Source organism: Nyctibius grandis, chromosome 9 (genome assembly GCF_013368605.1).
Source record: "Nyctibius grandis isolate bNycGra1 chromosome 9, bNycGra1.pri, whole genome shotgun sequence".
NCBI lineage: Eukaryota > Metazoa > Chordata > Aves > Nyctibiiformes > Nyctibiidae > Nyctibius > Nyctibius grandis.
The window spans coordinates 26,469,603-26,493,737 of record NC_090666.1 but is presented as its reverse complement, the minus strand read 5'-3'; the positions used below and the strand labels follow the sequence as shown (position 1 = coordinate 26,493,737).

At 35.2% G+C, this 24,135-nt stretch overlaps 1 protein-coding gene across 1 annotated transcript in view; it reads right to left on the bottom strand.

The window, feature by feature from the left end:
• The window catches only part of SPAG16 (sperm associated antigen 16), a 430,506-nt gene that overhangs the window by 380,530 nt on the left and 25,841 nt on the right, over positions 1-24,135 (bottom strand). Inside the window, 3 exon segments of the mRNA XM_068408093.1 lie at positions 16,003-16,154; positions 22,201-22,270; positions 23,667-23,784. Coding sequence (XP_068264194.1) covers positions 16,003-16,154; positions 22,201-22,270; positions 23,667-23,784 — 340 coding nt within the window.

Sequence of the window (24,135 nt, the reverse complement as noted above, 5' to 3'; positions counted from 1 at the left end):
AAATTGTCAGGTTTTTCCAAGACTGAAGAATTTACTGTAATTGCCAGTAAATTTGTGAAATGCCTAACTGCATTCTCTGTTAAAAAGCAACACTTTATTTCTAACCATGTCCTTAGATTCAATTTTCATCTACTAAATCCTATTCTACTTTTGTCTGCTAAGTAAACTCCTATTCAGAAAGTATTTTGTTCTCTTTGTCACAGTCAATGACTAAGAACTCCTTAATTAAACCTGATGTAGTTGAAGATGACTCGCTCATTGCACGGTGGGGTTGGACTAGATGATCTTTAAAGGTCCCTTCCAACCCAAACTGTTCTGTTATTCTATGAACTTTACCAGACACTGTAGTAAAAAAGCAGATCTCTATTTTTCTTTAGTTTATCAAGTGACCCAGACTTCCCCTCCTCATTTATCTGGTCTCTTCATGGAATAAGATCTCACCAGTGTGTCATCTGTTAACTTTATCAGTAGCTCTGAATCAAATCCAAATCAGATTTTTGAGATTCTTTTCTTCCATGCCACATACAAAAATGCTAAATATCTTATGAGAAAAAAAAAAAATCTCCAAAACATTTCATGATTCTCCATTTAAGGCTTCATGTCAGACTTTACCATATTAGTAACATTATTTATGTTGATTTTGTACAATTGGTTAATGTGGATAAATCCATCTTCTACAATCACAGGTTAATATGTATTAATATTAGTACTAATCATACACACTTTTTAGTTCTATTATTCTAGTTCTCCATTTCATAAGTCACTTTTTACATCTGAAAGAGAGTTTTGGAAGTATCCACAGATTTCTGGCACAATCTCACTGAGACAATTTCTTAGTACAGGAGATGAAAGAATGGAATTAGTTTATTACCACCTGACTCCTAAGTTACAAAATTGAAAGACTGAGCTTTTGTGTGGAATATCAAAAACTGCAAGACTGTATTCAATTCTTGAAACCTAGTCCATTCAGTCTCAATAGAAAAGTAATTTGTTTATGTGGGTTAGGACAGATGGCACGGGGACCTAAAATGAGTTTTACTCTAAAGAACAGCAATGGTTTACCCAATATATCTGTTCTTTTTTTGTATTCAAAATCATATATCCTTAGTAAGAACACAAGTAACAGTTTGTATTGCTTTTTATTACCACTAGCCCCTCAAAATCAACTCAATTTTGAAATGGACCTAGATTCTATTTGTCTTTTTTGGTGTCCTTCTTCAAAGTGTACAATACCCTTTCATACACAGCAGCTTTCTCTTCCGTCCACTTTGACAAAGTCAGAGAGAATATCTGAAACCAATTCTCCACAACTTCTCATCCACAGACAGATTCAAGACAACTTGCAATTTCATTCTAAATCTAGGCGCTCGGGCACTGCCTTAACAGTTTCAAAGCTTTTATTGGAGATGTCAAATTTCATTCATCAGTAGCTACAGCACAGGATGACTACAAAGAACACAGGCATTAGCTTTATTAATTTTTTTAAGAGTGCTATATATCAATATACCTCTGTGGGCTCAGAGTAATAGTACAGTCAGTTATGAGACACAACTGGATAAAACCCCACAGAATTCACTGACCACAGTTTTGAGCCTAATGCTTGAAGAGGCAACACCAGAAATCTACAATGAAGAGAGAATAAAACCCAACACTACCCAGAAAAATTAAAAATTTAACTGATCACACGTTGCACCAGCCTGTTCTAATTCACAGGACATTTCCAGAGATAATCCCTGGATAAAAAGTTTTAGAAAAACTAAAAATACAGTCTGGATGTAAGGGGAGCAAGAAACTACTGGGAAAAAACAGGCTGAGAAGTGGACACTCCAAAGAACTCTGCCTTAAAGCATACAGTACCTAGAAGCATACAAAATTAGTTCAGAGAAAAATAAAACAATTAAATTGTGCAAACAGGGCATATCGCCCTGCTTTTGAAGGAAGTACTCTCCTTTCAATTGTTATTTTGACTATCCTTATATCTTAAACTACTGCCTTTGTTTCCTTCATCTACTCCCCTAGAAAAGGCTTTTTCTAGTAACTTTCCCAATTCTCAAGAATCTGCAGTGGTTCAAACTCTCCCTTGAGCCCTGACTCACTGGTCATAAAATTATGTCTAACTGCCCTTTGAATATGCCTGAGCATATTATCCACAGTAATAACCCATACAAAAATGTAATTAATCAATTCTAAATCTGAATTTGGCTCCCACTTGTATTATGAAATAACTTTTTTTAGTAAATGTCCATCTTCTGCCTCATCTTCTTGGCATCTTTCTCCATGACTTTAGCAAAAGCTTTACAGCAAACCTAAGTGGACAGGAGTAGTCAAATGACATTTCCTTTGCCAATATTCTAACTGTATCAGAAGTCCTCTCATTTGCTGTTGTTCTCACAGCATAAAAATTCCACTATGCCTTTCCACACACAAATTTAACTGTTGCTTTTTTGCTCTACTTTTGTCCTCTGAAATTCTAAATCATAATAATCTTCTATCTCCTTATTTTTTATCACCTATAATCTGTATCATTGCCTCATTCTTTGTTTACTTGCAGTTTACAGTCATATGCCATGTTCTTACCAGCTTTTCACTCCACTATTCTTTTCTAGTTCCCATGTATTCCTAGGTACCTATACAGTATGTGAAAAACTCTGTGGAACATAATTACTTCATTTATGCAGAGAGACCTTCATTGCCACCTTTCCCATTTTAAGTCCTACTCCAATTGGCACGTATAGCAAAGTGCTCTTACGGTGAAAACAACATAACAACAGGAGTAGTTTCAGAAACAATAGCATTTCTGGAAAATGCCTTTTGGATCTGAGTATAAAATCTATTTCTGCTGGCAGGTCATCTTCAGTTTCTCATTTCTGATCTGGAGTGCATGATTGCAAACCTCCACTTGTTGGTATGCAAGCAAACACAGAATTGTTACAGCTCACTTTTCATCTGTGACACAAGATTCACAATCACCTGTTCTCCTCTATGCTTCCCCAAGCTTACATTAATTCCTGCATTACATTGCAGATTGCCTTTTTATGTCAAACTCCCCAAAGATCCACTCATCTTACTCATACAGCTGCCTTGTCTGCCTCATCTGTCATTTCATTCTCTTTCATTTCTACCCTCAGCTGTCACACCAACACCTTAAAAAATTTCATCTTTTTGTTGTGCTTCTGCCTTCAATCTGCAGGCACTGAAGGCAACATTTGGCAAGAGCTTTCACATGGTAAATCCGGAAAAAAAACAACACAGATTTACTCAAAGGAACTGCAGTTACTAAAGGCATTTAATATGGTTTTCAAGATCTTTTCTATGTGATCACATCCATTTCTGCACACCAGATAAAAGGCCTGTAATGTTTCAGCCATAAACTGTACCTCTGGACCCCCTTTGTATTTGTCCTGAAGGAAATCCTAATAAAGTCTCCAACTTTCAGCCCCTAACTGACAAACAATTCTGTAATACTCTGCCTCCAGATTAGACTCAGAAATTTACTGGAATCACACTGGCACTTTTTTAGCTATTAGAGAGATTTTTTATTTTTTTTTTTTTGTGCTATGGAGAAAAGCAAAGGACACATTCAGGATTGCAGTTCAACTACATAAGTAATGCTCATTAAAACATATCAAACATCATTCCTCTCAATTTCTATCATTCCCACAATTAAACGCATACTTATCCTTTTTATAGAGTTGAAAAAACCTTACATGAAATATATACAGGTGATGAATTTCAATAAAAAGGCTACAGCATCTCTGTTTCTGTTCTCTCAGTATTATCTTCAGACCAACAGCTTCTTAAAACAGCATCTTATTTATTCAGAACAAAAACATTTAAAAGAAAATACATGTTAAAATTAAGAAACATCTTATACAAACACGTAGCTCTACATTCAATTATCAATACACCATCCAGAAAGATGGGCACGTCTAAAATACTTCTAGTCCTTTCATTGGTGCCAAGGTGCCAAGCCTCCTACTTAAAGTCAGACACTTTACTGCACTGAGGGGACCCTATAGAGAAATTCAAGTTTTTTGACTTTTGAGTCAAGTCATAGTACTCACTTTTCTTTCTTGCCAGTGAAGTGAAAGTTAACTTGATTCCTAAAGTATTTCAGTATTGTCATCACTGTCTAGTATACACAGTGATGACAACTTCTATGGGAAAAACCTTCTATGGCATACAATCACATTTTCATGAAAAGAGGAAGAAAAAATATGCTGCAAGAGCATAATTAAAACGGGTTACATAACCATGTTTGAGAAGCAAGATCCTAACTCCACATTTCCATGTCTAAATTAAGCTATGTGGGATTTTTTTCATCCAAGGTTTTACTGCTAATACAAACTCACACTATTTGTGTGTGCCTGTGACCTTAATAGTGCCTTAATCACATTTTTTGGAGGCTTCCATCAAATTGATGAGTACATTCGCTCCAAAAATTTCATTTTCTGACTCAGAATCTAAAGAGAATGTAAAGGAAAAAGCAGAAGATTGGAACCTTGTCAGTGGCAACAAGCCATTACTAAGTCATTACACTTGGCACTGCTGGGTTAACGGTTAGATTTGATGATCTTAATGGTCCTTTCCAACCAAACGATTCTTTGATTAGATCTGTTTAACCGATTATTAAGATACTATATTATCAGAAAATTAACCTTTGCTGTACATTATATAATGATAGCTAACTTTAAACAGAAGCTGGATATTTAACTCCCTTTAGCATGCTTAGAAAATGTATTAGACAGTAATCTCAGCATGTAAGCCTCCTACTAACGTCTATGACAGGGAACCTAAACACCTTTGTAGAGCTTTAGATACTAATTGATGTTAAATGTACAGATACTATTTTGAGAAGAAAAACTGAAAAACTTAAAACCCATTAGTAAATGGCTTACATATATTGGGTGTGCAGCTGAAGTATATTAAAAGGATATAAACTACAAGCAGACCAACTTCTCATTCCTAAAACACAGGCATGTACTTGTGTAGTTAAAAATAGTCAAATTAGAGCTGATGCAGACTCACCAAAAAGACAGCACTAATAAAATCAAATCTCAGCTATGTCATTAATAAATTAACTAGAACGATCCAATGACATACTAAAATGATATTTGAATACATTTGGCTGGGAAGAGAAACAAAGGTTACCCTTTCCTTGTTTCCTCTCATTACTTTTATTACAGTAACTTACTTCTGACATGAAATTCATGATGAATGAATTCAGTTAGTAAAAAGATTTTTAAAAGTAATAAAAACAGGATTTGCAATATTAGGAACAGTATTTATAGCTCCAAAGTCTCCAATTTAAAAGCTTTCCTGACATTCATAATTTAAGAAAACAAAATTTTTATTCCAAAGAAACAGAAAAGGATTGTTTCAAAAGGTATAAAATTTAACACAATCTAAAGCATCACTGAGTATCTGATCTAGCTGAATAAGAATAGTCTCCTACACAGGTGCTGGCATGTTCTGACTAAGCTCCTAACCACAGCTTTGGCAAGTACAGCCTGTTTTACTGCTACTGAGGCTGCCTACTCATACAGGTTACCAAATGGTGGCTAGAAGCTTACTGGGTGTGTACCCTGACAAAACCAGAAATGAACTACGCACAGATTTTAAAGATCCCCTTGCTATGATTCTCAGACCAAAAATTAGTTAAATTAGCACCAAGGTTAAGAATATATGCAAGTATATTAGTTTGGTTGTGTTTGTAGAAAGAATACAGGAGTTATGGAATACAACACAGCATGTATCCAACTAACTTTAAACATGTTCCATATATTGTTAGCCTTCCCCTCTCATTCTTTTCCAAAATACTTAATTAGTACATAAGAGGCTGCCTTCCATTAAAATAAACCAAAACTCTATAAATAAACAATAGTGCCACCAAAGTCCTTTCAGCTTTTCTTCATTGTTATTTCCAAAACTATTTTAGCCTGGGTGGATTTCTGAGATCAAAGCAAGTCTACACACACTGGTTGTTCAAAGCTTTTGTGGGAAGCAAAAATTGTCCATGAACTATTAGTTTGCAAAACAGAAGAGAAGCTGGAGAGGCAAGATCTGAACACGGGCAGTTTAGTCAACAACAGAGAACAGCAGAAGAAAAAGCTGCCAAAGCCTTATATCCTGGAACTCAAGAGAACACCTCTTTCAAATCACTATTATGTTTGGATGAAAACAATCACTTAACAACTGACTGTCAAAAATACCAAGTACAATGAAAAATGTATATATAAGCAGCTGAGACAGATGTCACAGCTATATGCATCATTCCTAAATTAGCTACAACAGCTAAGTATTCTAACCAAAACTGAAAAAAATAATCAGTATAAATCAGAAGTATGGAAATATAGTGTACACAAAGAATTCATACATTAACAAATACCACTGGTACACATGACAAGTTTTAAAAACACTATCGTGATTTTTTTCTTGTTTATTTTTTCTTCTACTTTTTAGCCTATAAAAATTTGTGGAAATTGCTCTTAACAGATTTAAATCACAGCAAACCATCTCAGTCTTTGCTGTATTTCATTAAGAGAACAATTTCTTTACAGGTGCTACAGAAATACTGGGTAGGCTTGTTTTCTACCATGAGTGAAGCATTCCTGCAAAAATAAAAGCAGCTTCAGGTGTGTAGTAATTAAACAGTTGATTTGCTGATCTGCTTTGGATGATTTACAATATATAGCACATTATCTCAAATGTATATTCACAAAACTTGTAAACATAAATACGGAAAAATGTTACAAAGTATACAAGAGATGTAAACTGAAACAGACAGCTAAGTAACATGGCAATATTGCAATCGCTTCAGCATGGTTTGGCCTGTGTCTTGAGTAACAGAATTCTATACTAACTTTCAAACTTGTGTAAATATCTTTTTAATTCAGCATCTTAGTTGAAAGAACTTAGAGTATTTGCAAAGTGAGCAGAAGTAGGAAAGAGAAGGGTAGCTGTTAAGGAGAAGAAAGGAGGACTGAAAGGAAAGAGGGGAAAAAAGCATTATTATAGATGAGATGTGAAATCACTTGAGTACAAAAAATACATTGTGCTTTTTCCCCCCAAAGACAAAGCTCTGAGAGATCACAGCCAAACTCCACAGTAAGACATTAGACTGCACTTACATAAAAACAAATACTTATGCAATATAATATTAAAACATTCTTAATGTGTCCATAAAATTCTCATCTGTTGTAGAGTGTATGCTGCATAGTAGTTGCGCTTTACAAGTGGTTGCATTTAGCAGTAGCAGATTTGATCCACCTTTATTGTCTAAGCATCACTCTCAAACTATTTCTGTTCAACTGGCATAAAAAAATCCCACCTGTACATACATCGTTACAGGCTCATTTCCAGCAGAACTCCTTTACCAAGGAACCTTTTCTCAGGAAAGGAAAACCCTTACTTGTGAGGAGTGAAGGTGTTATCATTTGACAATTTTTCAGTGATCTGCATAAAATGAGCTAATGTTAAGAATAAAGAAATTGTGAATAGAGTGGAAGGCAGCAACCTCAAAGGATCTCAGACAACACAGAAAGGCCAACATAGCTCCCCTCTGTCCCAGTCATGTTTCTCCTTAAGACTGAGATTATAAATTTTCAGTACTCTCTCAGACCTCAGTCTCCCTGCTGACAGAGATTCCACTTTGGTTATTCCATGTAAGAGAAGGTAAGATCAACAAATCCATGATTATACAACAACTAGTTTTAATCACAATCAACCCTGTCAGGCCTAGATTTGAACTGCAAATCCAATTATGAGAAGTCCTGTGACCCATTAACATTATCTTCATATTATGTGACACTCCAATGAAAAATAATTAAATTTTCTGGAGGGAATTGTCTGATTATTAATTCATAAACTGTTTGGAATACAGCCTTAGCATTTTATTTCATTTCATTGTAGTCAAACAAAAACAATTAAGATTTTACTTTCTACTCCCAGAAGTACTGTTTGAATACACAAGACAAACAACCCTGAATGTGATGAGCAGCGCATGTTTCTGCCAGAGCACTAATGGTGTGTTAGAAAGATTCGTTACCATGAAAACTAAATGCTAAAATTGAATTTAATTTTCCTTACAGTGATGTTTACATATGCAAAGGCTTTGTTTAAATATTGGAAAAAAGATTGAAACACCAAAATCCATAACCTAGTATAGAATAGTTAATTTAAAATATAAATACCACAGCTAGCACCTGAGCCCTTCCTTTCAGATTTTAGGGGTCTGAGAGCTTATTTCATAGTTCAATCACATTTCAGTAATTTGAAAAGGATCTAGTTATATGCATGAATAATTTAAGCTGAACTATGTTAAAATGGAAAAACAAAAAACAAATGGTATTGTTAACTTCGGCCTCATTTAGTCTACTTTTTTGTGTAAGTAGATCATGCAGTAGTTCACATATTGCCCTTCCTTTTAACCACACCCCTGAACACCAATGTGAGTTAACTGCTGAATTTTATATTGCAAATGTTTCTTCCGGAAAAATATTTCTTTAAAAATATAGTGGTGATTAATCCCCCAGTTCAAATACATTTACCATTCTGAACTTTTTGACTTGCAATTGTATACCAATTACAATTAACTAATTAACATTTTAATATGTATTTTATCAATACCCAAAAAAAACAAACCAGATCATTGCTTTGTTGCATTGGAAACTAAAACTATGTATATAGGGTTCCAAAGTTATTACATAACTCTTCCCACCTCTTGCATTATAAAATTTGTATTATGAAACTGACCTTAACTAACAGAAGAATTATAATTGAAAATAGACTTCTGTGGAATTGAGATTTTTCCCCTCACACACAAAAAAATCCCTTCTTAAAAACAATTGACATTTTTCAAGTGTGATGAACTCTGCATCAATAACATAGTAACCAAGGTACCCAAGCAAGGGTGCACTGCTGTGTCTTGTGCAGTGCATTCTAATGCTACTTAGCGATTTCTCTTTCCTTTCAAAGACGACATTTTGGCAAAAGCTAAACAGTCACAAGAGCATTACAACTGCACAGTTACAGAGAGAAGTTGTACTGGCAGAATCCCCTTTGGTGGTATTTCACCCAAGCATGTTTCAAAAAGTGTGCTGTAAGCACTGTATACATCTGTTAGTGAAGGAACAAGCACAACTGAACCATCCTCCTCCTTGACTCCTCTAAAATTCCTAAACAATTTCCAAGAGAAATTTTAAGGTCTTGACACTTTAATTAAAGGGAAAAGAAAGCATTACTCCAGAATTAATGGAATTACTCAATTGTGGTCTTAAATGCCAATCAATGTTGCCATTACTGATAGCTGTCCAAGCATCATTCCACCACCTGCTGCATGCGCTTTGTATGGAGGCTCTTGCTCTGTTGTCAAGCTCCCTTTTAAATCACGCAAAGTCAAATCCTATCATAAAGCCCAAAGTGAATGAGGAAAAGCATTGCAGGAACTCCTCTGGGATAAAGGAAACCTTTACACACAACACAATTCCCAACTCTCCCCATTTGACAGGGCTGTCTGTCCTGAGGAAGACAGCAACAGCTATCAATAAAAATAAAGAAAACCAAACATTTTAAAGTCTTTATATTTTTTACAGCTATATAAATTTTTTTATATTTTTTACATTTTCTCAGCAACATTCAAAGGTTTTTTTCTTAAGTTAAATACAATTTCAGTAGGTCCCTTTTGCAGGAAATCAAAGCATTTGCATATAAAAAATTAGCAATTTGATTATCAGCTGTTTTTGCAAATGATTATAGCAAGAGTGATATTCACAGTCTCACAGAAGATAGGCTATTATTCTAAAACCTGTCACTATTTACACTCATCTACAGAAACAAATATATGACTATGCAAAGCATATCTACAATTAGAATTAGGATCAAATGCATCTTACTTTCCGACATTCTTCCGTATTTGTTTTCAGTCTCAGGGGCCTGTTATTTTGTTACTCTTAGCAGCACATAATGACTCAGAATAAGCAATGTTCTTTAGTACACAGAAACCCTTTGGATGCTCTGCAAGGTAATTTTATCAAGGACTAATGGCTTCAAACAATCTATTTCTAGAAACACACAGCTTTGCGTGTCTTGATTTAACAAAGCTGAATGATGGATGGAAAACTATATCTACATTGTCTTTTATAAATATTTCTTACACATATATGAATATATTTTTATATACAGCTTTATTTGTAGCTAACATTCTTAAACATTTTCTTATTTTTTCCATGTAGGTCTGTCGTTTAAAAACACACATTAAGGCAAAGCATAAAACTAAAGCCATCACCACATCATCTATTACATACAGAATATCATACACAAATTAAAACAAAACCATAGATTTTGTCTAAAAATAAGTTTTTTCTTTTTACCATTTTCAAGTCTATAGTAGTTTTTACAAAAATAAAGTATTGCCTAACAAAATATGTAATTCTTTTAAATTAAATTCCATCAAAATCAACTAAAGAACACTTGTTAGCTTACATCCAGTTAATCTTTGATTATATTTTTAGCATTTGAGTCACAGAACATTAACTCCATAAGTAGAAGAGGCATCATATTCTAAATACACATATTCTTTGCTGCTTAATACACACTACCACCACAATAATGCCAGCTCCCACTGTGTATCTGATGGCAGTGCCACTGGATAAGAAGCTGCACATTCTGTACTTGTTCTAGAGCTACAGTCATGCTCATCAGCTCACAAATACGCATTTGCTGGCTAGCATAGCTTCTGAATGCTTTCCCACCTGCAGGCACTAACGTAAGTCTTTCCCCTTTTCACAGTCATCAAGTCTAACGGGAATTATAAAAACCTATTTTGACATTGCCATTCTTTAAGAGAGTTAGACATGGCCTGCTATCTTAGGTCAAGGCAGAAAGTTTCTTCCCTTAAGTACAACTTTTTCGGGGAAATCAAACTAATGATGACAGCTAGACAGCTAAACAGATCCTCTGCAGGTCAATCAGTACATCCCCTTTCCCAAGGGGACACTGCACCTATGTTATTCCTCAGAAAAATCTGTCTACCCTATTCCAGTAACACAGACTCCCTAGGCAATCTATTCCAGTGCTTTACTATATTTACTACCATAAATTTTGTTTAATATGTAATCTGAATCTCTCTTATTGGATTTCTACTTTACTACTTCTTGTCCTGACAGGTTGCTTTGTTGGTTTTTTTTAAATAGAATTCTTTAGATTTTAAGGATGTATCCTGTCTTCCCTTAGTGTTCTTTTCTGCAGGCCACACAATTTCCCTTTCACCTTTTCTGACAGTTACATTTCATGGCCTTCTAACCATTGTTATTGCTCTATTGCACTTGTCTCCTGAAAAGCTGTGATCAAACTGAACACTGCAGCCAAAGCTACACACCAACTGAACAAAGCAAGAAGAATATTCTACATCCTCCATACAACACTCCTGGTTTACACTGCAGTATGGTGTTCAGCTATTCTGCAATATCATATAATTGTTGACTCATGCTAAGCTCATTTTATATGAGAAACCCTAGAGCCTATTCTAAATAAAGGCTATTTGATCAATTGTTTCTTATCTTGTTCTGTATTTGTACACTTGATTTTTTTAAATGTAGAGTTTTGTACCTTTTATGACACTGCATGTTATTTCTTTAGATCATTCTCTAATAGGTCAAGTTTTGAACTGTATTCCTGTCCTCAATTGAGCTTGCAGTTCCACACCCACCAAACCCAGTTCGTTTGGTCTGCAAGTTTAGTCAGCATATTTCCTGTTCCATTGTCCAGATCATTAATGACAACATATCCCAGCAAATGCCTATTCAATATATCTGCAAATTTCCAATCCGTTTTCCATTAATTTAGGAAAGTTTCCTTCAGGCCAGATTTCCACAGCTGCTAATAGGAATGATCTGTGAGACAGTATTTAAAGTCTTATTAAGAACATAATAGCTCTTAAGATAACGTTACAACATTTACTGCTCCTTTTCTATCCATGAAACCTCTTATCCTGTTATAGATGCAATTTAGACTGGATTAAAACATTTTTTTCCTTGCAAATCCATTTTCACTTCTTTTCCTGGTTTCTTCCAGATGTTCAGTAAAATTTCATTTATGCATTACAAATTACTTTGGGAATTTAAGTTACAATGTCTAGTCTATAATTTCTTAGCTTTTTCTTTTTATCTCATTTGAAATACAGGCATGGTATTTTCTTTTCCCTTCTCTAGACTGTGGTCTTTGTAACTGGTATTACTATACCAGTGAAGGACTGTAGAAATAAGTATTCACAGTATTATCTGCCAGTCATCATCTCTCTACTGAATATCTAATCAGTGCTTTCTTAGTAACCTTACTACAAACACAGAACGATTGCTTATTTCATTTACGACCCTTCCTATCTATCTATTTTGGGAGCTCATCTTTCCAATTCTGTCCCAATATGCCTGTGCTCATTTATATTCAAGCTCAATAATCTGATTAAGTAATCATTTAGTTTTAGCTTCCCTTCTATTTGAGAGCACAGAACCAGTAGCTCTTCTAAATTTTGTACACTTTCTTCCATTGAACTGAGGAGAAACTTGGGTTTTACACATGTATACATGTGATATTTCAACCCAAAGTCTTATTAATTACAAAAGCCATTATGTTCGTATGATCAGTAGATTTTACTTTTTTAATATACCATTCGCCATAATTTCAAAATCTGTTCCACAGAAACAGGTAACTCATCAACTCTAGAAATGTCCAATGCACCTTTTGATGAAGTTTTACACCAAACAAAACTTCAGAAAATGAAACTGCATTGTAATACATTATATGTGGAAACAGAACTTATTGAACATAGAGAAGTTGCAATCGCCCTACTAATAACTAATAAAAGCAATCAAACTTAGAATGTATTCTGTTAGGAATCCAAGAGAGTAAAAATATAAAAATAGGAAAAGGATATTTCAACAGGATAATGAAAATCACATTATCAAAGGTTCTCTACAATTTTAATGACCTGTGAGTGCATTTTAATTAATTTAAATGTTTAAAGCAGTACTCTATGCACATTCTTAATCTAAGAACATTTATGGTATTGATACTGGCTTATTAAGGGCTAGATATGTGAACAGTTTAGCCTAATTGCCTGTTACTGTATAATTTAATTGAGTCTTATAACAAAGATCTTAAATCAGGAAAATACGTTCTCTCAGAAGAACTCCAGTTGTTTTTTCACTGTTTCAGTGATAAACTTCACATCAAAGGAACCTTAGGTTTTAACTTGTATGTCAACTTTTACAGGATATTACAATAACACAATGTATGTCTGTCCTTGAAGTAAATGTCCTAGCTCAGCTATGAGTAATATTTGTATCTACTTAAAATAAGCACAGGCATTTGTTAGATCACTATTTAAGTACAAGACACAGAAAAGATTTTGAATCATTTTCATCACCATAGTTCACTCCTGTGTAACAGTACAGTTAATACAAACATTTATAATTTTTTCTCAAGGATACAATTTCATGATAATATACTCGCTTTTTACTGATGCCTAAATTTTAAAACTGGATAAACTGTTCACTCTGAACTTTTGTAAGCTTTACATGTTCACTGATATTTACCAAAAAGAGCTAAACAATACTTGACAGTGAATTTTACCTAGATTTCCCATATTTTCTGGTTTCTTTATGTCCATTTTGTCATGAATGCACTGTTCGAATACAGGATTTTTAATTGCATTTATTTCTTCTACATATACCTCACCCAAACTCCATGGAACTGACCAATTTATGCTCTGACTCTTACATCCTTTGTGGTATAAAGAGAATTTAAATGAAGCATAACCTTAATCTGAATACATGTAAGTGAATTTTACCCTCCCAAAATACCATTTAAGTGTTATTTTAATTATTGTAAATGAGAACAAGAGTATTATTTATGGTACACTCTTCAATAAAGACATTGCTGTGTTGAATCATTGTAGGAAAGAATACAAGTCACATAAGACATGGCAGAATTTAAAAGATCTTTTGATATAGGTCAAAGGAGATGAGGCCCATACAGAAGTTTGATTCCAAATATCACAAAGCTATCTAAGGAAGGCAATGCACTCATCTATACCTAATCTTTCTGACTGGAACAAATACTCAGACAACTAAACTGTTGAGTAGGAATGCGCTATTTTAAAGAAATAACTTAGATTAGAACTGTAGTTCAAGAAATTTGCACTACAGGACAGAGTTCTGTCAGTATCTTTGTTTTAAACAAAATTGTAACTCACCCCTTTGCCCTCTACAGGTTCATCATTCCCTCTGCCACTTATTTCTAACAGCCTAAGAAATAAGACAATTCACATGCATTATCTAAGGTAGTATCCTTTGTTATGGGAAAGGAAATACTTAGAAATAACAGATCCAGGAAATGTGAAGTGAAAAAAGGTATCGTTCCATTGTTGGAAAAGATGTTAGTCTCACACCTGAAGTTTTAGATTATTGCTTAGCCATGGTAAAATCTAGTACATTCAAACATGCCCATATTTTCTGATGTCTTATTTCTGGAGCTACTCCAGTTTTCTAATCCATTGATTAAATAAAGACATCGGGGCCTCTGGTAGGACTCATTTGGGAAACATAAGATCTGCAGAAACACAGATGCTTGCCAGAACCAGTCAACTAACAGTTCTCATGAATTTCAAAGAACAAGAAAGAGCCATACAGGCATACTAGCTGTGTAGAGTTTATATGTTCTGGGGGTGAAATAAAACTCCACTGGGGTTTACTATGAAAATCCTGATGACTTCAGTAGAAACAGGAACAAAAAATAAGATTTCATAAGCCAAGAAATACTCATCTGTTCACAAGTCAAAATGAGAATAAGAGATACCTATTAGAGTCTAATATGGAAGTTTCTAACCACTGAGTGAAGAACAGGGAAAGTGGAGATGGGACTGGCTGGCAGATGCCTCGGTAATAGTCAGACACTAAATAGGTGGGGAGACAGTACAGAGAATTATTTCCAATATGTGGTGAGAAGTGTTTCAGAAAGCAACAGAATATGTATTATTTTTTTATTTGGAGGTTCAGGAGAATGAAAAGGGATGAAAACATAAATAAAATGGTTTGTTAGAGAAGAGGTGCACTGCCAGCATCAGACAGAAGAAATGCCCTTGCAAAAACAGATAGAAACATACAAAAAATAAATCACCATGGACATTCTTGGGGAGACAGGGAAAGGAAAGACTGAAGCTGATTCAGACTACATCAATGTAAACAAAAGCTTTTTTTTTTTCTTCTCAAAAACACAGTTTAAACTCTAACTGTGGTTCTCAAACAAAAATAGGCCAGTTTAACAGTTTTAAGAGCTTAAGAAGTTTTAGATATTCATGTTTACCTTGATTTGGAAAAATAAAAAGAATTGTTATATAGTCCCAAAAATGCAACCTCAATAAAACAAGTAGACTAAGTAAAGAAAACAAATTCCATTCAGCAATAAAAAAATCAACCAGGAATTAATTTTGATTTTGCACAAATTCCAAACTTAAACAGCACCTTTGGTATATTCAAGTTTAGAAACTTTCATTGACTATTAAGACATCACCTATTTTTTGCCCTTAGTCTCCCAGATGTTACACCTTTTAGACCCAGCTGAAACAGGTTGAAATGCTTGAGAAGTTTGCAAGCACTATAGAACAGGTCAGGATTTCTCCAATTACAAAAGAAACATAAAAGAGCAACAAGCATTTCTAGCCAGTGCTCTTCCTCTGCAGGGTGATCACACTAGACTCAAAAAGTAGCTTGCTAGCTTCAACTAATCAAAGTCCCTATTATTCCCTGAAAATCAGTTGCAATAGAAACTCACATTAAAAATAAAAAACTTGTTACCTACCTGTAGTGTTTACTTTTACTAAGCATTTGTCACTAAATGACAGATTTCTTTCAGTCATGTTGGACAAGTGTTTTTCACCACAGCTTAGTAAAAGTTTAAGGTGTACTTTGGATTAGATACTGAGCAATTGAAAAGAATGCTGCATACCTTTGGATATCTCTTGCCTGTCATCCTCTCTGCCTCTTCAACTGGATCGTGTGAAGTGTTTTCAGCATCAAGTATTTTTTGCTGCCTGGCTTCCTGAAGAGCTTTCTGGGTGGGACCTTCCAATTCTTTCTTCCTTTGATATTTGTGGCCTACTATAAAATAAAACCAACAAAAATATCATCAGAATGCATTTTTTACTTACTCTTCTAGAAGGTATCCCTTTACTTAATATTAGCTAGACACGTGAAATTCTAAAAGAAACACCACTTTAAATAAGAAGATATTCAGGTTACTGTGCCATCCATAGAAAGTATTCCAAGACTACATGCAACTCTGCTCCACAAATTATTTTGGTGTGGTCTATTGCAGTTTACTTAATGGTACCCTGGATTTTGCCCCCAAAATGCAGCAATGATTTTGAATCTTGCATTACAGGAGAGAGTCACAGTAAAATAGATGCAATTCTTCATTTCCCATCATCTCACTGCATCCTATCCAGTATCTACCACCAATGCATTATTCTGACTAACAGCCTGCATTCCCTTTTGCTTCCCTGCACTTGCTCCCAACCCACCTTTCAAACAAGGAACTACTTATGAATACAAAGAAATCCTCAACAGATAGCATAGCTGTAAATCATCAGAATAAGGCTGAAAGGAACACAAGGAATAGTATAGCATGTGTAGACTATTGGATAATGCATCTGCCATGACCTGGCAGAAAGGATACTATTCTCTGACAGTCTTTGTATTGGCAGCTCACATACAGCCAAACACAATCCCTTGTGAACCCTGTATCCTGTTGCAATGCTCTGTAGTACGTACCCGGGTCTACAGGACAAACGGAAATCTGAATTCCAACAGGATTTGGGCACTTACATCCCTCCAGATCTTTGAGAAAATCTCAGATTGAAAAAACACACTATACAGATAAAATCCAGACTGAAACAAATATGCTTCATACTACACATTTCTAAATGCTTGCTCTTGTAAAATAGTTTAAGATCTTGACACCAAAATGCAAAATTTCTGCCTTAAAGGGAAAAAAAGCCACCCTCTCCACTCTTGAGGCAAAAAAAAGCCTTAAGCAGATCAAGCAAACATAAAACCTTCCGGTATGCCCAACCTGTGTAAAACTAACTGATAAACAGAACTGTGCCTGGTCTAACAAAATGTCTGTATTCGCACTGCTTTAGAAGTTAAAGCTACCGTCACAGATACCCTGAATAACAACTCTCTCTGAGGAAGGGTATATGGCAAAATTGGTTTATATGTCAAACACTTTCTACTCTCTCAGTAACTGCTACCCACTAGCATGTTGCTCACGGACTATTTGGTTTGTTGTTGCTTTTGAAATACACATACTTATAAACAGAGTTATGACAGCTGAAGGGCTTAAAAAGTCAGTAACCATTAAAAAAAGAACAAACAAATTCTAAAGAACTGTTGCAATTGCACTAAAATGTCAACAGCTTGTGTTTACAGATTTTTTACTCTGATTGCATTGTAGATGGAATGGGATAACCAGGTTTAAGTACTTTAACTGGCGTATTGTAAATTTCTTTTTGCATGACCTTCTAACAGCAATTACATCAGATCAAGGAAAGGAAAAGCACAGTTAACAGTAGAGTTAATTCAACCATGAGTAAAGAAACTCATTGAGTTCAACTTTTGAATATAATTGGGTAATAAATAAGCAGCTGTTGTTTTTATAAAGTACAAGAAGTGTACTGAGCAAGTAACAGTTTTCTAACATGTTTTTAGAACCTGCTGTTATAGCAACATTCACTTAGGTTTATAAGCAAGCCACAATCAACATTGCTTAATTCCTTCACACAAAAGTGGTCTGTTTTCAGAGCACCACTTAACACTGTGTCTTGATCCGTAAGTAAGGGTGCAAGTGCCCTGTTAATACACACCAATAACCTAAATAAAAAAAACAGTTATTTCTCTTTGATAATTAGATCCCTGTATGTATGATCTTGCTACCACATCAGGGAGGACCAGATTTAAAACAAAAAAAAACCCCAAGTTTTTAATGCAACTCATCTTACACAAAATATCCAATCCTTTTAAAAATAATCTGAACTCAAAATATAACTTTTTTTTCAGAGCTGTCTGCTGAGTGAGCATTGCAAGGACACAGAAACAGTCTACAAGATGACTGAGTCCTAATGCTAACTGTTAACTAGTTCCTCTCCAACTATTACATGTCCTTCATATCAACTTTAAACAAGGTAAGTAAACAGGAAACAAAAAACTTCTAATAATTTTTAAGACACCTAAAGAAAACTCTCTTGAAAGACTTGTGTACAAAGTACTGTTTGCAAAGCTAAACAGCAGTCTGGCAGTTGGACAGCAAAAAACCCAGTAAATAAATTACACACTCTATATTGTGGATGCTATCCTCTTCAATCATTTGAAATGCATCAGGCTGAAAGCTGCTATATGCCTAAATAGTAAGTCCAGAATAGTTGTCCTAAAATTAACATTAACTACTGTTAATTTTTTTTCTACCTAACTGCCAGGTACAAATTTGCAATCAAACTCATTGTAAATACTAGGAAGTTTCCCTTTGTTCTTCATTACGCACTGTATGACACTCAAAAAGAAACAAACAAAAAACAAACCCACAATGGGCTGGATGTGCAGGACCTCATTGCCACTATTCAAAACCCCAAACACTTCAGCAAAAACAAAACTAATGAAAAGCCCCTCTCAGTGCCCTCTAGCCAAAGCCAGCATTCCACGTGTTCTGCAATCAAGTCAGGTTGTGGGACAGAAGCAGCACCAGGAGCAGTGACAGGCAATCTCCTGCTGCCAGGAAGAGCCAATGTCATTCCTTCATGCTCCGCACTGCAGTGGAAGCAGACAGGTGGCCAGAAAACACATCTTACCTTGGCAAATGGTAACTTGCCAGTCTGAATGTTCAATATCTTAGACTACAATCTACCAATGTATTATTGCATAAAAGTCAGCCCTGAAGAGACAGCAACTGAAAAAACGCAGCTGTAGGTCTCCTTACAGCAGATTTGCAAGTCCAGCAGCACTGGTTCCTTCTAAAATAAAAACTTAAATTTGAAGAAAAATGCTGCAAACATTTCTCCAGTATCTAAGCATTGCTTGTTTCTCAAGGTTTCGATTATACTGTCTCATAAATAAGAATTCAAAAGGCAACAGAACACGACCATCTTTCAAGAAGCAGCAGAAAGTATCTGAAAAAGAGACAATATCACCCACTGAGACATGAGTATGACCTACAGAGGGCAATAAAATTATGTAGGATTAGAGTGCAAAGCACTGGAAAGAAATGAACTGAAATATCGCTAAATATACAATACACAGGATATGAAGCAAATTAAGGTTTGTACAAGCACATGGGTGGCCTATGAGCTTAATTTGTGGTGGACAGTAAGTGATTTTTTTTAATATTATCATTTATAAAGTGCTTCCCTGCTTGTCACTTCTTGGTATTATAAATGGCTCTCAAGATTTCTGGAGAACAAACAAGTACTGCGAACAGCTGGAGAGTGTTTTTTAGAATTGTGCAAACAATAAATGAATGTGAAATACAAAAGAGACAGATGGGGCATCTATACTGTAAAACACTGGCATGGAAGAAGAACCCACACTATATATCCTCAAGTCTGAGTATAATGAAAAGTTGAATGCTATGTGCCCTGAACTAACATAAAATAAAAAATCTGTTCACTACCTCCCTATCTGAAGTGGGACGAAAATGGGCCCTGTGCTCTTTAGTGGGGCATAAGTTTATACTTTTAGTTGCAACAAGATTTAAAGACGACAGCAGAGCATATCCAGTACGTACAGCCACAGAAAGGTATTTTGGGAGCCTGAAATTTGCCTTGCTGAGGAGTAGGATACTAATTCATACAAAAAAAAAAAGCATCAGAATCCAAAAATAAGAAAGATACTGTGAACACTGAAGAGCCTTGCTGGCAGTACTTCAGTATTCCACCATATTAACACATCAGAAATCTGTGTTTACAGAAAGTTATTGGTTTAGTAGCTATTTGCTTGTATACAGAATTAAAATTATAGCTTAGTTTATATTGGGTGAGACTACAGAACCCTTCCAGGTTCTCCCAGGAACAAAAGCAGCTATGGTCTTAACTATACAGTAGTTTAGAAAAGTAGTAGCGTGTGCTCCAAGGGACTCCTCAGCTATGGAATCCTCCCACTGCTGCATGGAAACGAAGATCTGAGCTAGAATTAGGGGCATCTTTCAGATACTTAGATCTCAGTCCAGTGCTCGTAGCAATTCACGACAATGTAGGAGATCAGCTGCTTCAACCTACTTTAGACAGAATTTGGAAGAAAAAATTAAACTGAATGTTCTATGCTTATAATAGGCAGGCCATCGCAAAGATCTGCATGGTAGCTGTAATGTCTGCATTAATAGGAAATAAGCCATTACCAGTGCAAAAGGAAGTTTAGGCCTTTAACACACTGGAAAAAAAACACAAAAGAAACATATTTTAACATGTCCTAATTATAAAAAATGCTTCACCTGGAAGTTGTATAATATCTGATACCTGGTCACCTATGTGACTGAGAAATTTGGGGTTCTCTAATGTCAAATAAACTGCAATCTCTGACTAGAATTCCGCTATTTTCTAAAGCAGGTGGCAACATCCCCTTCTCATGTGAATACTCTGTTGTCAAAGAGGGTGGAGCTCACTGTTTCCCTTTTTCATTATCTCATCTATTTTCAGAAGTCTTTTACAAACCTGATTTATTTGAGACTTATCTCACTGTCAAATGTAGCTGAAATTGGAAAATAGGTTCAAAATTATTAGTGGAAAGGATGTTCACAAAGAACGTGATGGCATGGGCTTCATTTACTTAGGAAACCAGAGGTGACAGGTTTTTCTCTGATGGAGTTCAAAAAATAATTTAATAATTATGCACTTATTCAAAACACCAGGGAAGTAGTGAGTACCATACAGATAAAGATATTATTCCAGCCGGTATTACATAACCTTAGCAACCTCCTGTAAAAATGAGACATGCTAAAATAAGACGCTGGATTTCATAACTCTGATACCAGACGGTTTAGCAACAGTTTAGCAAGAGTAGGCCTCAGAGTAGGCTCTAAAAGGCCTGCTCTGTGTTACCTTTACACAGAATCAACTTTCCTGTCAGTAATTTTCCTTTCAGCTAGAATAACAGAATAATAGTATGTTCTGAAGCAAACTGCATGTTTTGTAGATAGAGTCTGCTTATGGGACTGATAACAGTGTTATAGTCGTCAATGATTCTTGCTTGCGCTTAGTCTTAGAAAACCCAAGGTCTCTGTTAAATTCCTTGCTAATTATAAAGAAGGGACAAAGACAAACAGGACTGTGAAAAACAACTTTGTGATGTCTAAATCAACTTGATCGACAAACTCTGGCACCAGAGGAGAGATAAGTCCAGTGAGAACCAGAACAATATCTTCTCCTTGAGGCCACCTGCACTTGTAAACAAGAAGGCCTCGACCACGCTTGCGCAGAAGCACAATTAGGGGGGATTGCGACCACCAGAGACCACCCAAGACCTCTTGCCCAATTTAGTACGCAAGCGCAAAGACAAATACATAATGTATTAGCATATGCATACGTTTCTTGGAATAGGTGGGCTTTTCTTGGAATTATATGAATATCCATTTTTCTGTAATGTATATAATGAGTATGCTTTTATTCCTAGGTGTGCATGTTAGGAGGAGAGATCCCCCATGCACCCAGCGCTGCAATAAACCAATGTCGGCTTTCTAAACTATCATTTGGTTTAGAGAGTTTTCTTGGTTACTATTTTCCGGTAACAACACCAGTATTTTCAAAATGTTTCCAGACCACCATATATAGCTTCTTACATTGAGCTGAAAAAGAATGCTTGCATGAAAAAAAGAATATTAGTGGATAAAATAACAAAATCAGACACAAAATAGATTTCTAGGATGAAGTCCTTCCAGAGTTACTCACATATTCCATATTGCTGTCAGCAGTCTCGGTGTCCTTAGTGGATACATTTTAGAATAAATATTCAAATGGTAAAATTGTTGCTCTGTCACCAGGACAGTTGATTAAAATGTTTATAGTGCAAGTATTTTTGATTTACTGTTACACCAGATTTTGAAATGCTTCACAACAACAAAAAATCCATAACCAGTCTGAGCTTGGTCATGGGAATATTTTACCTTTTGTCGCAGGAATCCGAATACCACATCCAGACTCTAAACTTTGTAATGTGGCTTGCAAATCTGTAACCTAATTTTAGAAAGAGGAGAAAATAAGAAGAGGTAATATGAAAACGTTGCTTTTGAACTGTCTGTTCACAACACACAGCATTTATGTTTGCATATTTAAGTAATAAATTCCATCTATAATTTTTGAATTTTGATATTGTCACTAAGTTATAAGCATTACTCATAATTCAAGATTTTGGAAAGGCCCAGTGAAACAATGTGATAAAGTACAAAACATCCAGAATCTCTCAAAATACTTACAGCTCTATTAAAACAACGCAGACATAGAATACTAGGGTTCTTACAGCACCATCAACTTTTAACCATTGCTATCACTGCACTATCTTTAACTTAATGGCACAACATGACATACAACTTTGTCATAAGAAAATGCCACAAAATATGGTGTTATGTGTTACAAAAAAAGCCATTACTCCAGAATGCGTACAGTTCATAACTGGATAGGTCTTACATATGTTCCTGAAATTTCATAGCATTGGAACTGTTCTATGTTTTGTACTCCCGATTCAGCATAACTGTATACGGACAGTAACCTTTCCTGTTCTATAGGACATTTTCTTTTACTGATTGAAATTTCAAACATACAATCCTCAGTCTTTTAAAAATAAGCTCTCAGTTGACCTGAGAAAAATTGGAGGCAGAGGAAAGGAAGAAACAAGAGATGAGGACTATTAGAAGAAAGTGCAAGCATCGTAAATTCCTTTCATGTTACCCACATATAACTGATGCTACTGCTGAAATGCATTGCATTTCAGGAGGGTTTTTTTCTTTTTTCCCCTCTTTTTTTGAACAAAGAACTTACTGGTTAAACACATGCAAGACAATTTTCTGTTCTTCATCCCCCCTATCTGTGCTTAAAGTACTTCCTACTAAAGGGGCAGAATATCATGTATACCAACCTATACATCAGATTATAGGAGTAAAATACTACTCTATTATTCCACCCACAAGACAGAAAAACTGCCTCTGATATCTTAATATATTTTTTCCTAAACTAATAGGTCATTCCTGGATATATTTAGAAAAAAAAATAAAATAATCAATAGTAATAAAGTTAAAATAAGACATTTCTAAAGGCATAGACAGAAGCATATGAATTTGTGGCAATATCACACCTTTCCTCAAGCTGTCGACACTGAAAATATAACAGGGCCTGCATATCGCTGACTCATGTAGAGCAGCACTGAGCAAGTACAGACTGAGAACTAATATTCTGCAGCACTAAGTTTCACATAATTTCAATATTAACATTTCACCAACATGAAACTCACTAAAATATTCTTCTTCAAACTACTGCATAAGTGAGTTGCTTTAACAGAAATATCCTGTGTATTTACCACAGGAAAAACCAAAAGCATTCCTTACAGCTTTGCAAGTGGTGTTCACCATAGTTTTACCTGCCCAACTGCTCTGTCTCTCTCCAAACGAGTTAACATTTTCTGTCTCAGTAGAGTCTGGTATTTTTCAGTCAACTGCTTCAGCACTGGTTCATACGATGCATAATGTGCCTTCAGCCTGTGAACAAGAGGACAAATGATTCCTCAAAGATAAGTTAAAACAGAAGTTTATGTCTGTGTAACTTTCTTCCTCCCCAAATAAAAGAATAACAGTGCCAAAAAGTAAACACAAAGGAGACAAAGGTATTTAGTATGTAGCTACCCAACTGGAACGCCACAAGAAAAAAAAAAAAACCCAAAACAAAAATAAGAAGTCAGATCAATAAGATGTTTCATAGTTTGTTTAGCCATATCTTTTAAAACAATCCACCCAGTCTTGTCCTGTTCTTAATCCTTCATACACATACTGCACATAAATTTTTGTTCATTTCTGTTTTCTTGCAGATGGATAATATTTCATTGGAAAAAA